The sequence below is a fragment of the Erythrolamprus reginae genome, chromosome Z (assembly GCF_031021105.1).
Source record: "Erythrolamprus reginae isolate rEryReg1 chromosome Z, rEryReg1.hap1, whole genome shotgun sequence".
NCBI lineage: Eukaryota > Metazoa > Chordata > Lepidosauria > Squamata > Dipsadidae > Erythrolamprus > Erythrolamprus reginae.
In genome coordinates this window covers 148,782,864-148,800,472 of record NC_091963.1, presented here as the reverse complement: position 1 = coordinate 148,800,472, position 17,609 = coordinate 148,782,864, and the positions used below count along the sequence as shown (strand labels likewise).

The 17,609-nt window shown below is 41.4% G+C and overlaps 1 protein-coding gene across 1 annotated transcript; it reads right to left on the bottom strand.

The window, feature by feature from the left end:
- Positions 1-3,009: 3,009 nt before the first annotated feature.
- Positions 3,010-16,976, bottom strand: LOC139154305 (uncharacterized). The gene is made up of 7 exons (XM_070728724.1): positions 16,522-16,976; positions 10,151-10,218; positions 8,972-9,301; positions 6,803-7,132; positions 6,444-6,536; positions 6,137-6,246; positions 3,010-3,328 (listed from the first exon to the last, which is right to left on the bottom strand). Exons 1-7 carry the CDS (start codon positions 16,974-16,976, stop codon positions 3,173-3,175), a joined length of 1,542 nt encoding a protein of 513 aa, XP_070584825.1. The 3' UTR covers positions 3,010-3,172.
- Positions 16,977-17,609: the final 633 nt, after the last annotated feature.

Genomic DNA, 17,609 nt, shown 5'->3' with positions numbered 1-17,609 from the left:
GCAGATGCCTTCTGAGGAAGCAACAAGAACTACATTCGCCCATTGCACTAACTAACCCAAGCGGAAAAGAACAGCAGAGCAGCCGCACCCACTGAGACAGATTTTTCCCCTTCTGAATCACTCTTTGGGCTTTCGGTTTCATTGGACCTCCTCCCTCCTTCAGAGGCTGCAACACTAACAATGAAGACAAGGAAAGACTACATGGGGGTCTCTTACCTGCTCCCAGGAGGATCCATGAAAGGACTGAAAGAGAGAAGGAGGGAAAATGGAGTTAAGAGAAGGAGAGATGATCCCAGGCTGGACAAGACTTTATGCCCCTCCCCCCATCTTCTTCTTCTTGTTCCCTAATTGGACATAACAGATGAGATGCTGTCCTGAAGGAGGAAGAGAAGGGAGGGGTTTTTCCCCACTCATGTTCTGGCTATTGAGTGAGGTGGGTCATAAGAGTCCCCAAAAACATAACATGGCTGGAATTACGACCTTCAGGGGCCCAAGAGAGTTTTCTCTCCAAAGTTGAGCTGTTCTGATGTCCTCAGTTCTCAGTCATTAGAGAGCAACAGGAGGGAGAAAGGGGATGCTGTTTTTGTCCAACACCCTTCACTGCAACCAACAGGATGAATCATTTCTTTGCTCACACATTTCCCCAATTCCTATCTCTTTTATTGACAATGAAGCTGCAGTTTTGGGTCTTGTCTTGAGTTTTTCTGAAGGGAGGAAGAGAAACTGCTCTCCATCCTCCCAAATGCCCTTTAGTTGAGATGGATCTATATCATGGGACAGACAAAATGGGGAGGAGAGGCAGGAAAGTGCCCCATTACTCAAATGATTACTCAATGTAGAAGAAGAAAACCCAGATTTCCTGAGAAAGATGTAGAATAAGAAAAGAACGTGGGAGGAAAGCAGTCGTCCCTTCAGGGAGGAGAAGAGCCAGATTGAAATGGGAAGTAGAATGAAAAGGCCCCAAACCTGTCATCCAAGGGATGGTCCCCATCTTCTCTTCAGGATCCCTGGGAAGCCAGTTTTGGCCTCCGTCACTCTCTTCTTCCTTCCCCAGAGAAACAGAAGCACTGCAGATTGTCTTGAGTCAATCCTCCAACTCAACGGCCAAAGGAGGAACTGCGTCATCCCCACCTAGGACATCACACCCACGCCCCCCAGGTCATGATGCAGCTCTGCTCCCCAGCCTTCTTCACCACACCAAAGCCTTTCTCTGCAGCAGAGAACTGCCCGCATCCTCCTGGCCTCTCTTGGACCAAAGAGAATTGAAAATAACTATAAGCATCTAGTGATGTGTGAGGTTAAAAAACAAAATACCCAAGTAAGTTTATTCTTCAGCAGGGCCTAAACGCCCCCTGACATGATCGTCTCCTCTTCTTATCCTGAGCCATAGATTTATAGAGTAGAACGATAGAATAAAACAAATGATAAAAATATGAATTATTAAATGTAAATAGCTGGAGTTGTGGGGTTTGTGCAGACAGCTAAGAGTGCTGGCTCCTGCATGAGGCAATCTGCGCTGTAATTGGTTCCTGGGGTGTGGAGGGGGAGGTTCTCTTTTTTCCTGCCTTTTTCTTAGTGAGTTCTGTAATTTACCTCATGATGCTCCTGTTGAGCCTGACTAACCTTTTTGCTGTATATATTCAGGGAGACCTCAATTTTCAACCACAATGGAGTCCAAAATTTCAGTTGTTAGGTAAAACATCTGTAAAGAGAATTTTGCCCCATTTTGTGACCTTTCTTGCCCCATTTGTTAAGTGAATGGCTTCAGTTGATATTTAGTGACTGGGTTCTGAAGCGAACTTGGCTTCCCTGTTTACTTTGCTTGTCAGAAGATCACAAAAGGGGATCATGTGATGTAATAAATAAAATAAATGACTAAATAAATGAGTAACTAACTAACTAACTAACTAAACAAACAAACAAACAAACGAAAATAAAATAAAATAAAATAAAATAAAATAAAATAAAATAAAATAAAATAAAATAAAATAAAATAAAATAAAATAAAATAAAATAAAATAAAATAAAATAAAATAAAATAAAATAAAATAAAATAAAATAAAATAAATGAAATGAAATGAAATGAAATGAAATGATGAAATGAAATGAAATGAAATGAAATGAAATAAAATAATAAAATAAAATAAAATAAAATAAAATAATAAAATAAAAAGTAATTCCGGGACACTGCAATAGTCGTAAGTATGAGTCAGTTGCCAAGTCTCTGCATTTTGTTTAGTAATAAGTGTGGGAAATGGACATAGCTAGAGGTATAACAAGCAGGAAGAGGGAGATTGTGATCCCGCTATATCGCTGGTGAGGCCCCATTTGGAATAATACTGTGTCCAGTTCTGGAGACCTCACCTACAAAAAGATATTGACAAAATTGAACGGGTCCAAAGATGGGCTACAAGAATGGTGGAAGGTCTTAAGCATAAAAAGTATCAGGAAAGACTCAATTAACTCAATCTGTATAGTCTGGAGGACAGAAGGCAAAGGGGGGACAGGATCGAAACATTTAAATATGTTAAAGGGTTAAATAAGGTTCGGGAGGGAAGTGTTTTTAATAGGAAAGTGAACACAAGAACAAGGGGACACAATCTGAAGTTAGTTGGGGGAAAGAACAAAGGCAACATGAGAAAATATTATTTGACTAGTAGATCCTTGAAACAAGTAGTAGTAGATCCTTGAAACAAACCTCCAGCAGACGTGGTAGATAAATCCACAGTAACTGAATTTAAACATGCCTGGGATAAACATATATCCATCCTAAGATAAAATACAGGAAATAGTATAAGGGCAGACTAGATGGACCATGAGGTCTTTTTCTGCTGTCAGACTTCTATGTTTCTATGTTTCTATAAGTCACTTTTTTCAGTGCCATTGTTACTTTAAATGGTCACTACACAAATTGAGGTAATACCTATAGTTGTAAAATATATTTATTTATATAAAAATTCATGTTTGAGCATCTGTGATTCCATTTGGACACCAGCAATTCCCTGACAGACTCCCAGAATAACATTATGCTCGGGATTTCCCCCTATTTGATGGGTTTTCTCTTCTGCCGTAAATTGAAGCTCAGCTGCACCTCATCATTTCTTCCAAGGTGATGTCCATGTGTAGGCCTAATAATAAGAGCCTGGACCAAGAGGGACACATTTTGCTGCAATCATAGGTGATTTTGCAGTCTACTTTTGGGTGGAAACACAATATCACTGTACGTTATCCCCTCCTCTTCCTCTTGTGGAAGAAGATTCCTCTTTGTCAGGGGAGGAGGGGAAGGGATGAAGGAGTCCTGGATGTTGCTGCAGGTGACCTCAGAGTCCTGGGGAAAGTGAGGGAATAGAATGAATGAATGAATTGGAAGAGACCTTGGAGGTCTTCTAGTCCAGCCCCCTACTCAAACAGGAGAACCTGTACTAAGTTCAGACCGTATTCAGTAGACCCCTGGTTCCCAATGTGAGGCCCATGCCCCACAGTATGACAATTTGTTTTTTATTTTTTAAAAATATTTTTTATTGATTTTCAAAGTAAAAGACAAGACAAAACGAACAAATATTAAATTGGCAAGACACTGCATTTAACACAAAAAGGAGCTACAATTGCTCCGCTCAGTATAGAAGTCTTCTTGATGCAGGAAAAAAAATGTTTTTTAATAAGGGCAATTGGAACCTTGTTTAAAACAAGTTAATGGCCTTTTTAGGCTTCATCCACATGAGTAGGAGTTCATTTTTTGAATAGTAAGACTTATATGTCATGGGGGAGTGGAGGCATGATGATTTTAGAGATGCTTAGGTTAAAGTGAACAGATTTTAAAATTAGTAAAGAGGGACACCGTTGAAGGAGGGGGTGGCTTAGCAAAAACATGCTCTTTTTTTTCTCTCTCTCTCATTTCCTCCCTCCCTTTCTCTCTATTTTTCTCTATTTCTTTCTCCCTCCCTCCCTCCCTTCCTCTTTCTTTCTCTTCCTTTCTTCCTTTCTTTCTCTCTCTCTCTCTTCCTTCCTCCCTTCATCTTTCTTTCTCTCTCCCTCCTTCCCTCCCCCTCTCTCTTCCTCCCTCCATTTCTATTTATGTTTGTCTCTCTGTCTCTCTCCCTTTCTTTCTTTCTTTTTTCTTCATCCTTCCTTCCTCCCTTTTTTTCTCTCTCTCTCTTTCTCTCCCTTCCTTCCTCCCTTTCTCTCTCTTTCTCTCTCTCCCATTCTTTCTTTTTTCTTCTTTCTTTCTTTTTCTCTCCCTCTCTTTTCTCTCTTTTCTCTCCCTCTCTATTACTTTCTCTCTCTCTCCCCTCTCCTTCCCTTCCTCTTGCTCTTTCTTTCTTTCTTTCTTTCTTTCTTCTTCTCCTTTTCTCTCTCTCTCTCTTCCTCCTTCCCTCACTTTTTATTTCTCTCCCTTTCTTTTCTCTCTCTATCGGTGGCACGCACCTGCACTGTTTCTCTCACCTGCTTCTGAGGTGATGCCGAAAGAGAGGCAGAGTACGTTCATTCGCTCCATTGGCAGTGCCGGGGCGAAAGCCCTTCAGGGAGAAAAAACACTGGGCCAAGACAGGACCATCTTCATTCCCTGGGCCAGCTGCTGCTTGGATGGAGCAGACAGGTTTTCCCACCCAGTGCAAACACCGCTCCTTCTGCTGGCCCCCAAGCACAGCAGATGGGCTGTCAGAGGAGGAGGGGGGCAAATGCTTCGGCCGTGCTTCCCTTTCTTTTTCCTCCCCTTTGCTGTCGCTGCCAACGAGACCTCATGCATGGGCAGCAGGGAGGTTGTTGAGCCAGGGACGAGGAGCGAGCACGAGTGGAAGAGGAAGAGGAGCAGAAGAAAGCAAATTTTAAAAAGAAAGAAAGAAAAATAAAAGAGAGGGGGAGAGAGGCGCGGATGGGCTCCTGAGGGTTTAATTGATGGCTGTGGGAGGCTGATTGGGTGAACAGCAAAAAGTTGTGAGGCAAGGAGAAGGCAGCCACAGGTGATGGGATGGGGCTTGCTGGCAAGCAGAGTTGACCTTGGGACAGAAGGGGTTGAGCAAGTCCAACGCTTCGGCCATGCCGCCTGGGGAGAAGGAAACTTCACTTTGTGCTTGGAAGATGCAAAGAAGCCAAAATCTGCTGATGCAGAGATCTAGCCATCTCCAGCCAGCGGCTTGTTTCAAAAAAATTGAGACTTTTAAAAAGTGCCGCAGGACAAATGGTTAAAAAGCATGACTGTCCCGCTGAAAGCAGAACGTCTGGTCACCTTAGCTTAGGTGGAGCATGAGCAAATTAAGGTTGGGAACCACTGGTCTCGACTCTTCTTATGAGAAGCCATTGCTCAATCTGCCAGCAGGTGAGGAATCCATTGAGAAAATGGTGTTTCTCCATCATTTTCCCACATTTTTACAAATAGGCATGACACGTTTCCATCAAGGACTGATATTCGGCATCAGACCTGACCCACTCCATGTTTGGATTTTTTAAATGTTTCTTTCTGGTTGTGTGGGTTTCCAGGCTATTCTATTTCTTGGCCAGCACTGACTGACTGACTGACTGACTGACTGACTGACTGACTGACTGACTGACTGACTGACTGACTTACTTACTTACTTACTTACTTACTTACTTACTTACTTTACTACCTACCTACCTACCCACTCACTCACTCAATTTATTTGTTTATTTATTTAGTTAGTTATTTAGTTAGTTAGTTAGTTGTTTATTTAGTTATTTAGTTATTTAGTTACTTAGTTACTTAGTTACTTAGTTACTTAGTTACTTAGTTATTTAGTTATTATTCGGGGGGATTAATTAGACCATAAAAATAATTATTCTGCTTCCCCGTTATTAAAGGAACACCTAGTACTTTCAAAAATGCCTAAATTCTTTGGTTGAAACTAAGCAAGTCAAGAAAATTAGAGTAGGTGTTCAGAGACCTCGTGACAAAGGGTCTTGTGTAAGGTTAATCCTGTTTGCATTTAAGGGTTAGAATTCAGAAGCTCTACATCCTATCCACATCATTCCTGTTTCTCCATGACAGTTGGGTGACTCCATAGGACACCATCAGTAGTGGGGATAAAACTTGGTTTCACTCTCCAATGTAAACAGACATTTCAACATAAACTTCCCTGTAGACCCTGGTTAACGTCACCCATGAATCCACACCAGCTACCTTGACAGGTGAGACAGAAGCTGCTGTTCCTCCTTGAGGCTCCATGACTGCAAGATCATTTCTTTCCTCCTTCTTTTCCCTGAGCTGAAATTGTTCCTGGGATGCTAATGCTTCCAAGGGAGAAATAATAATAAAAAAAGAAAGGGTAAAATGGCTTCTTTCATCATCTTCACATATTCTTTGCTTTTCTCTCTCAGGACTGGCCCTCCTTTCCTGCCTCCCCAGAGAATCTCTCAGTCAACATCTCCAACCACATCAGGAGTCATCTAGGACTCCAGGTAAGGAAAACCTTAAATGCTTCACTTACTGCTCCTCTTCTTCCACCAATAAAAGGCAAGTAGAATCAGCAGGATTATAAAAGGAATCGGAATCCAGGAATATTTCTGTATGGGATCTGAATCTTGGGTCAAAATAGGTTTGAATAACAAACAAGAAAAATGATTTAGTATTTCTGGACGGAATATCTATACTCTATCTGTTCTTGATTGTTTAGATTTTATTAAATCGACAAATGAAACAGACCCTTTTTTAAAAATCAAGCTCAGTTCTGGATTTTTATTGGAGGTCCCTGTGAAGATAGTTAACAATCTCACAGAAGCCATTTGCTTTTCTCCAGGGCTTTCGTTGTCCTTCCTAATTTAGCCTAATTAGCCTTTCTCCTCCTACCTGACTCGATTGTGATGATAACCGCCTGACTCAAAGAAGAGGCGATCCATCGGTTGTGTCTCTTTTCTTCATAACTGCAAGCAAATTCCCCATTGTGGCTGAATGAGGCATGTGGGATTCTCAGAGAGGCCCCTTGTAGAGGATCTGTGGGTTCACTGGAGGGTTCCTGAAGACCTTCTTTGCTGGAGGTGATCTCCACCCCATCCTTGTAGAAATGGAACTTCTTCTCTGCATTCTCTCCTTCCGTTGAGCAGAGGAAGACCAAGGGGTCACTTTCCTTCACCCTCTGGGAAAACGAATCCACTTTCAGCACTGGGGAAGGGAGATTGTCTGCACAAAATGTTCACAAGGGAGACATATTAATGTCAACTTTGAAGCAGAGGAGTTTACTGAAATCATTTATTTTATTTATTTTTATTTATTTATTTTGTCCAATACACAATGAGGGTTTTAGTGGGTAGATATCTATATACACATAGTAAAATACATGATGAAGGTTATAGAGGAGATACTCATAGTAAAATATATCTAAGAAAGAATAGAAAAGAAGGTATAGTAATAGATCATATCAATGAAAGAATAGAAGAAGAGCTATAGGAATAGAAGAAAGGTACAGGAGATATAGGAGAGCATTTCAGCTAAAGGAGGTTAAAATGGAAAATAAGGAATGAGAATGAATTTGATTTTAGCTTAGAGCGAAAAGAGCAATTGTAATAGTTCTTGAACTTACATACAGCTTTACAGTGCTTTACAACCTTCTCTAAGCGGTTTACAGAATCACCATATTGCCCTGAACAATTTGGGACTTCATTTTACCCACCCCGGAAGGATGGAAGGCTGAGTGAACCTTGAGCCTGGTGAGATTTGAACTGCCAAATTGCTGCCTGCCATACTGCACTCTAACCACTGCGCCAGCCTGGCTCAAAGTAATACAAAAATTTACCCTTTTCATACAAGACTGAACCAAAAAATCAGTATGTATGTATGTATGTATGTATTCATTTTTTATTTTTTAGATTTCCATGCCACCTTCTCCCGAGACTCAGGGCAGCTTACAATAAAGCAAATACAAAATATGCAAGAAATCTAACATGTAAAATATTTAAAAAAAACATCAATGTAAAATCAAGTAAGAAAATCTAGCAAGAATCATGTTCTAAAACTCCAATTCATTTAAGAAACCAATAATCCACATTTCATCCAAGGATACATTACGAGTTCAATCATAGGTCGGGGTAGATGTTGGGATTCAGTGACCCCAAACGTGTTGGCAGAGGTGCATTTTTAAGGCTTTCAGAAGGCTGGGAGGGTGGGGGCAGTACAAATCTCTGGAAGGAGTTGGCTCCAGAGGGCCAGGGCTGCCACAGAGAAGGCATTTTCCCTAGGCCTCACAATGGGGCATTGCCTGGCTGGGAGAAGGCCAACTCTGTGGGACCTGACAGGTCATTGGGACTCATGCAGTAATCTGGTCTCATGCCATGTAGGGCTTTATAGGTCATAACTAACTCTTTGAATTGCGTTCGGAGACCAATCGGCAGCCAATGCAGCTCACAGAGTGCTTGAGAAACGTGGACATATCTTGGAAAGCCCTTGACTGCACATGCAGCTGCATTTTCCACCACCTGAAGTCTCCAAATGTTCTTCAAAGGTAGCCCTATGTAGAGAGCATTGCAGTAGTCGAACCTCAAGCTGATAAGGGCATGAGTGACTGTGAGTAGAGACTCCCGGTCCAAATAGGGCCGCAACTGGTGCACTAGACTAATCTGGGCAAAAGTCCCCCTTGCTACAGGTGAGAGATGGTGTTCTAAGCTCAGCTGTGGATCGAGGAGGATGCCCAAGCTGTGGACCCTCTCTGAGGGTGGCAGAAGCTCTGCGCCCAGAGTGATGGATGGACAGATGGGATTCTCCTTGGGAGGCAGAACCCACAGCCTCTCCATCTTGTTGGGGTTGACTCTGAGTCTGTTAACACCACTCCAAACCCTAACAGCCTCCAGACACGGGCACATCACTTCCATTGCTTCACTGACTTACCTCTATCTTCCCATCAACTGAATCTTACAATTGAAGAAAAGCAGCGAAAGAACATACTGCTAACACAATGGGATGGCTTATGTTTATTAGCATTTCATGGTCATCTCAAGACTTAACCAAATGCAAATCTCCTCCTACCTGGTTCAACTGTGATGTTCACCGCTTTGCTCATATAAGACACGATAGATGGGTTGTGTCTCTTTCCTTCATAATTGCAAGCAAATTCCCCATTATGGCTGAATGACGCATGAGGGATTCTCAGAGAGCCATTTTGAGGAGGATCTGTGGGTTCACTGGAGGGTTCCAGAAGACCTTCTTTGCTGGAGGTGATCTCCACTCCATCCTTGTAGAAATGGAACTTCTTCTCTGCATTGTCCCCTTCCATTGTGCAGAGGAAGACCAAGGGGTCACCTTCCTTCACCCTCTGGGACAACGGATCCACTTTCAGCAGTGGGGCAGAGAGGCCATCTGTACAAAATGTTCACAAGGGAGAGATATTAATGTCTACTTTGAAGCAGAGGAATTTCCTGAGATCATTCACAGTATCTCCTTGAATCTAAGGTACAATTTCTGTCAGGCAAAGCTGTGATATTTCAGGTAATAGAAGTTAAAATGAAAAACAAGGAAGGAAAATGAATTTGACTTTAGCTTAAGGTGAAAGTAGTAATAGCCCTAACTTGTATATGAATATTTACAATGCATTACAATTTACAGAATCAGCATATTGACCCCAACAATTTGGGTCCTCATTTTACCCACTTCAGAAGAATGGGAGGCTCAGTCAACCTTGAGCCTGGTGAGATTTGAACTGCCAAATTGCGGGCAGGCGGCAGTCCGCAGAAGTTGCCTGAAGTATTATACTCTAACCATTGCATCACCAGGCACAAAATAACACAAAGACTTCCCCTTTTCATACAAGATTGGACCAAGAAATCATTACCTCTATCTTCCCATCAACTGAATCTTCCAATTGAAGCAAAGCAAATTTCTGTAATATACAGTACAGTGCACAAAATATATAAGTAGGGAGATATGAAGCATACAAGAGTTGAAAGGGATTAATTGTTTCTGTAACAGCTCACACAATATTATTATACCACTACTATCCTCATTTGGGGGATATTTTTCACAGGGAAAGAACGTCCTGCTAACTATTTTCTTACAGGAGGTGTTATTTATTTATTTAGCTATGGGATTGCTTGTTTCGTATTTTGTTTATTGAATTTATTTTTAAAGGGTCTATTGTGCATTTTCATAGATTGAGCATTATGATCCCCTGTGTTATGAATATTTTGGGGTAAAAAATATTCATCTTACCAACCACTAAGAAGACCAGCCGGTTACTTTCGGGAGAAAAAGTTGATTCTTCAGATGTTTTCCCGATTCTGCAGATACAATTTATCTTCATTTGGGCAGAGCTCACATTTTCAGTCCTGATGTTGAAAATATTGTTAGGGAGATATTGCTCTCCAATTGTTAAATAGGATTGATCCTGACAGTAGAAAAAGAACTTTATTCTAGGAGATTCCTCAGGACTCCCTGACTCAATTCCTTTGGGGAGAGAGCATTTCAAGGGAATCTCTTTTCCTTTAATAATAATGTCATGTGGGAGAGAGGAGGAAAGCCTGGGGGCTGGAAGTCTTGAATCTGCCTGTGAACCTGTGGAAAGAAAGAGAAGCCATCGAGTTCTTCCTTCTGATCAACTCCAGGAACCAGATCTCTACACCAGATCATGCACCCTGATTCCCAAAGTGGCTCCCATCCATAATCTGCTCTGGGGCTCTTTGATCCATTGCTTCCTCTTGCCAGGACAGAAGTTAGACAAAAAGGGACCAATTGTTCAAATGAAAGATTCTCCTACCCTCGATGGCTTGGATGAAGGTCCACCCAAGATTTCAACCCGCCCTCATTTTTTAGGACCAATTTCTTTTCTGCTCTCCTTGCTTTACCAACCTTTCTTCATTTTATATTGGAAGAATTGTTAATGGCAAGTATTCTGAGCAGAGACAGGTTTATTATTTATTTATTTATTTATTAGATTTGTATGCCGCCCCTCTCCAAAGACTCGGGGCGGCTAACAACAATATAAAAAGACAATGTAAACAAATCTAATATTAAAAACAATCTAAAAAACCCCAATTTAAAGAACCACTCATACATACAAACATACTATGTATAAATTCTATAAGCCTAGGGGGAAGGGAAATTTCAAAGCGGTTACAAGCAGTGTGCCACAAGGGTCTGTTCTGAGTCCTATTCTTTTTAATATGTTTGTGAGTGACATAGGGGAAGGTTTGGTAGGGAAGGTTTGCCTATTTGCCGATGACTCTAAAGTGTGCAATAGGGTTGATATTCCTGGAGGCGTCTGTAATATGGTAAATGATTTAGCTTTACTAGATAAATGGTCAAAGCAATGGAAACTGAAGTTTAATGTTTCCAAATGTAAAATAATGCACTTGGGGAAAAGGAATCCTCAATCTGAGTATTGCATTGGCAGTTCTGTGTTAGCAAAAACTTCAGAAGAGAAGGATTTAGGGGTAGTGATTTCTGACAGTCTCAAAATGGGTGAGCAGTGTGGTCGGGCAGTAGGAAAAGCAAGTAGGATGCTTGGCTGCATAGAAACATAGAAACATAGAAGACTGACGGCAGAAAAAGACCCCATGGTCCATCTAGTCTGCCCTTTTACTATTTCCTGTATTTTATCTTACAATGGATATATGTTTATCCCAGGCATGTTTAAATTCGGTTACTGTGGATTTACCAACCACGTCTGCTGGAAGTTTGTTCCAAGGATCTACTACTCTTTCAGTAAAATAATACTTTCTCATGTTGCCTTTGATCTTTCCCCCAACTAACTTCAGATTGTGTCCCCTTGTTCTTGTGTTCACTTTCCTGTTAAAAACACTTCCCTCCTGAACCCTATTTAACCCTTTAACATATTTAAATGTTTCGATCATGTCCCCCCTTTTCCTTCTGTCTTCCAGACTATACAGATTGAGTTCATTAAGTCTTTCCTGATACGTTTTATACTTCAGACCTTCCACCATTCTTGTAGCCCGTCTTTGGACCCGTTCAATTTTGTCAATATCTTTTTGTAGGTGAGGTCTCTACATCTAGCATAGCTAGATGTATAGCAAGCAGGAAGTGGGAGATTGTGATCCCCTTATATAGAGCGCTGGTGAGACCACATTTGGAATACTGTGTTCAGTTCTCACCTACAAAAAGATATTGACAAAATTGAATGTGTCCAAAGACGGGCTACAAGAATGGTGGAAGGTCTTAAGCATAAAACGTATCAGGAAAGACTTCATGAACTCAATCTGTAGAGTCTGGAGGACAGAAGGAAAAGGGGGGACATAATCAAAACATTTAAATATGTTAAAGGGTTAAATAAGGTTCAGGAGGGAAGTGTTTTTAATAGGAAAGTGAACACAAGAATAAGGGGACACAATCTGAAGTTAATTGGGGGAAAGATCCAAAGCAACATGGGAAAATATTATTTGACTGAAAGAGTAGTAGATCCTTGGAACAAACTTCCAGCAGATGTGGTGGGTAAATCCACAGTAACTGAATTTAAACATGCCTGGGATAAACATATAACCATCCTAAGATAAAATACAGAAAATAGTATAAAGGCAGACTAGATGGACCATGAGGTCTTTTTCTGCCGTCAGACTTCTATGTTTCTATGTTTCTAGAATGTGGACATTTTTTAGACGGGACCATCTTAGACTCACGAACAGAAGGATTTTTGAGGCGGCTATATGGTAAAAACGGCCAATTATTCTTCACTTTGGCAAAGTTTACCAAACCAAAGATTAGATGATCTTGCATTGTCTCTTCATGGAACCTCAGTGATGTGTCTCCATGAAGGGAGGCATCTCAACAGGGTGGATCATGGTCATCTGCAGATGCCTTCTGAGGAAGCAACAAGGACTGGATTCACCCATTGCACTAACTAACCCAAGCGGAAAAGAACCGCAGAGCAGCTGCACCCACATAGATGGACCTTTCTCCTTCTGAATCACTCTTTGGGCTTTCGGTTTCATTGGACCTCCTCCCTCCTTCAAAGGCTGCAACAATCACAGTGAAAACAAGGAAAGTCTGCATGATGGTCTCTTACCTGCTCCTAGGAGGATCCATGAAAGGACTGAAAGAGAGAAGGGAGGAAGATGGAGTTAAGAGAAGGAGAGATGATCCCAGGCTGGGCAAGATTTTAAGCCCTTCCCCCCATCTTCTTCTTCTTCCCTAATTGGACACAACAGATGAGATGCTGCCCTGAAGGAGGAAGAGAAGGAAGGGGTTTTTCCCACTCATGTTCTGGCTATTGAGTGTGGTGGGTCATAAGAGTCCCCAAACCTTATTATGGCTGGAAATAGTATAAGGGCAGACTAGATGGACCATGAGGTCTTTTTCTGCCATCAGTCTTCTATGTTTCTATGTTTCTAAATAAAAGCAGATCTGGAGACCTTCAGGGACCCAAGAGGGTTTCCTCTCTCAAAGTTCAGCTGTTCTGGCATCCTCAGTTCTCAGTCATTTGAGACCAACAGGAGGGAGAAAAGGGAGGCTCTTTATGTTCAACGCCCTTCATTGCAACCCACAGGAAGACCCCTGTCTTTGCTCATCCATTCCCACAAATTCCTATCTCCAAATTCCAAAGCTGCAGTTTGGGGTCTCGTGTTTCTGAAGGGAGGAACTGCTCTCCACTCTTCCAAATGTCCCTTAGTTTAGATGGTTCTGAATAATGACACCTGGGGGCAGACAAAATGGGGAGGAGAGGCAGGAAAATGCCCCATTGCTCAAATGATTCCTCACCGAGTTAGAAGAAAACTCAGATTTCCTGAGAAAGATGTAGAATAAGAAAAGAACGTAGGAGGAAAGCAATTCTCCAGAGGTGAGAAGAGCCTGATTGAGAGGGGAAGTAAAAGAAGGAGGAGGCCCCAAACCTGTCATCCAAGGGATGGTCCCCATCTTCTCTTCAGGATCCCTGGGGAGCCAGTCTTTGCCTCCGTCACTCTCTTCTTCCTTCCCCAGAGAAACAGAAGCACTGCAGATTGTCTTGAGTCAATCCTCCAACTCAACGGACAAAGGAGGAACTGCGTCATCCCCACCTAGGACATCACACCCACGCCCCCCAGGTCATGATGCAGCTCTGCTCCCCAGCCTTCTTCACCACACCAAAGCCTTTCTCTCTGCAGCAGAGAACTGCCCGCATCCTTCTGGCCTCTCTTTGCCTAAAAAGAATTGAAAATAACATTAACCATCAAGTGATGTGTGAGGGTAAAAAAAAATGAAAATACCCAAACAAGTTTACTCCGCAGCAGGGCCTAAACACCACCCAACATGATTGGCCCCTCTTCTTATCTTGAGCCACAGATTTGTACAATGGAGCTATAGAATAAAACAAATGACAAACTAAGAATTTTTTAAAAGTTTAGAGTAGTACATTCTACTAAAACAATTCTGGAGATTTCTGTTTCAATCTATGCATCAGAATGGCTACCCTTACTTGAAGTGCCTGAAGAGCATTCAAACCATTTCAATAAAGACAATAAATAAATATTGAATTATTGGACTTTTGAGTTAGTTTTTAAAAAATATATATACATTGTGAGTCACCCTGAATCCTCGGAGAAGGGTGACATATAAATGAATGAATGAATGAATGAATGAATGAATGAATGAATGAATGAATGAATAGACAGACAGACAGACAAACAAACAAACAAACAAACAAACAAACAAATAATGTGGCCTCACCCCCAAACCATTCTTTTATTAAATCTATGATTCTGCTCTTTGAACTGCACCTGCAAATTTACAATTATTTGAAGAAGCGATTCATTCCACTATTAAAATCATATTATTTCAGCACCGCATTTTGTTCTAATCCAATCTGAGATACTTTGCTGATTGTTGTTGGATTGTTGTTTTATTTGTATTGCTTTGTTTTGCGGTGCTGAATTGTATTAACATGTGTCTCCATTCTTGGGCTTGGCCCAGAAGCTTTCAAGATTCTTGTGCTTTAGAAACATTGCAGTAGAAAGATCACAAAGTGTGTCTATATTTTAGCTTTTATTTTGCCTTTTCTCTAATGTTAATGTTTCCTGAAGATCGCAGAATCAGGATCTCCATGCACCACCCATCCATCAAAAGCAGAACAAAAAATAATAGTGGTTGTTTAAGAAAAGGGAAAAGTTGACAGAGGCCAGAGCAAGAGCTCTTGGCTGGGACCTGAGACCTAGTGAGAGAAGAAGGAGAGAAAGGTAATGCTTTTTAGCCATTTTCTATTTCTTGAATTCAGAGGTTGGGGAGGAGGAGAAAGGTAGGAAAGGGACAATTTCATTGGCAATTTGAATTCAAACACAGACCATTCACAGATTAGGCTGGGGAAGAACTAGGCTGGGAAGGAGAAAAAAGGAGGGGGAAGCCATTTTCAATTGCACTTTCAGTTCACAGAAGCCAGAACAAGAGCTCCTGGCTGGGATCTGAGACCTAGTGAGAGAATGAGAAGAGAAAGGTAGTGGCCCATGCGCCTAACGGGGGACATGATCAAAACATTTAAATATGTTAAAAGGTTAAATAAGGTTCAGGAAGGAAGTGTTTTTAATAGGAAAGTAAACACAAGAACAAGGGGCCACAATCTGAGGTTAGATCAAAAGCAACGTGAAAAAATATTATTTGACTGAAAGAGTCATAGATGCTTGGAACAAACTTCCAGCAGATGTGGTTGGTAAATCCACAGTAACAGAACTGAAACATGCCTGGGATATACATATATCCATGCTAAGATAAAATATGGGAAATAGTATAAGGGCAGACTAGATGGACCATGAAGTTTTTTTTCTGCCATCAATCTTCTATGTTTCTATGGAATCTCTGGGAAAATGTGACAGTGAGGAGTGATCATCAGCTAGGAGACTCAGCTAGTATTCAAAGGAAAAAGCCCTAAAGGATGGACACCATCTTCCATATTCTGCCCGTCATCACACAAACATGGACAGAAACAGCCCAACTAGGAAAGAGTCCTGGATTTTCTCTCGATGTTGAGGGGTTCAGATGTGAAACCCCAAAAGGATGAAGGATCTCCTATAAGCTGGAAGATTCTGCAGATGTTTCTATGTGGAATAAAGGCATCTGGATGAAGCCTCACTCCAGTTGTTCTATGTCTCAGTCCTGTCTCTTTCTTTCTGTCCGAATCAAGCATTCTTTTTTTGGACTCTCTTAAGGGTTTTTTGTATGGAATCTACGGTATTTATTTTTATTTATTTGTTTTGCCAAGTATGTATTGGTGATATACAAAGATGTAACAATGTTTATATACGTGATACTAGTAAGAGAGAAACATTAGGACAGGGGACGGAAGGAACTCTGGTGCACTTATGCACGCCCCTTACTGATCTCTTAGGAATCAGGAGAGGTCAACAGTGGATAGTCTAAGCGTAAAGTTTTGGGGGTTAGGTGATGATACTACAGAGTCTGGTAGTGAGTTCCATGCCACAACTACTTGGTTACTAAAATCATATTTCCTGCAGTTGAGTTTAGAATGATTTACTTTAAATTTGTATCTGTTGTGTGCTCGTGTGTGGTTGTGGTTGAAGCTGAAGTAGTTATTGACAGGAAGATTGTTGTAGCAGATGATTTTATGGGTTATGCTTAGATCGTTTTTAAGACAATGTAGTTCTAACCTTTCTAAACCTAGGGTTGTAAGTCTAGTTGTGTAGGGTATTCCATTGCGAGTGGGGGAGTGGAGGGCTCTTCTAGTAAAGTATCTCTGGATGTTTTCTAGAGTGTTTATTTCCGAAATGCGGTGTGGATTCCAGACAAATGAGCTGTATTCAAGGATTGGTCTGGTGAAAGTTTTGTATGCTCTGCTTAGTCGTGTGGGATTACTGGAGCAGAAGCTACGTAGGATTAGGTTAACAACTCTTGAAGCCTTTTTGACGATGTTGTTGCAGTGGGCTTTGGCACTAGGCCATTTGAGTATTCCAAGGTCTTTTACAGGGTGAGGGTTGTCTGAAAGGTCTTGTTTATTTGGTGTTCTGATTCTTTTTGCCAATGTGTAGGACAGAGCATTTTTGGTTGAGATTTGAAGTTGCAAGATATTTGACCATTCATTTGAAGTTGCCAGATGTTTGACCATTCAGCCACAAAGTCAAGGTCTTTCTGGAGAGTAGCTCTCAGTGGTGTTCAAAAATGTTATATCGCCAGCAAAGAGAACGCAGCTGCTTGTAATGTGATTGCAAAGGTCCTTTATAAAGAGTATGAAGAGTGTTGATCCAAGTACGCTACCTTGGGGCATGCCACTCTTAACCAGATATGATTAGATATGGTGCTCCCATTTTGACCATTTGTCTGTTTGATAGGAACACAGCTATCCAACCATGGAGAGATCCTAATATGCCATAGGATTTGAGTTTTAGAAGTAGTTTGTCATGAACCATTGAGTCGAAGGCTTTACAGAAATCAATATACCGTATATACTCGAGTATAAGCCGAGTTTTTCAGTCCAAAAAATGGGCTGAAAAACACAGCCTCGGCTTATACTCGGGTCATTAACAAAGTCACCACACGAGGGCACCATTGCTTGAGCCAGAGCGAGGAGGCACCAGCTTTTGTCTCCTCTCGCATGCCGTAGTTCCTCTCCCTAGCTCAAGCAAATGAGGCAGCCATTTGCTCCAACCGAGGGGAAAAAAGTAATGGTGAGTATTCCTTACTCTCTCTGCATTGCCTTTAGTCAGATTAAAAAGGCCCCCTGCTGTCAGATTCTCCTCCC

Excerpts from the sequence above, each read along its gene's own strand:
- LOC139154305 (XM_070728724.1), bottom strand. The coding sequence starts at position 16,976 with ATGGTCAAACATCTGGCAACTTCAAATGAATGGTCAAATATCTTGCAA. Across the intron at positions 6,537-6,802 it reads TATCATCACAATCGAGTCAG|ATTCAGATCCCATACAGAAA; the intron begins GTAGGAGGAGAA and ends TTTTGACCCAAG. Across the intron at positions 3,329-6,136 it reads CTTCTGTCTCACCTGTCAAG|GACTCTGAGGTCACCTGCAG; the intron begins GTAGCTGGTGTG and ends CACTTTCCCCAG.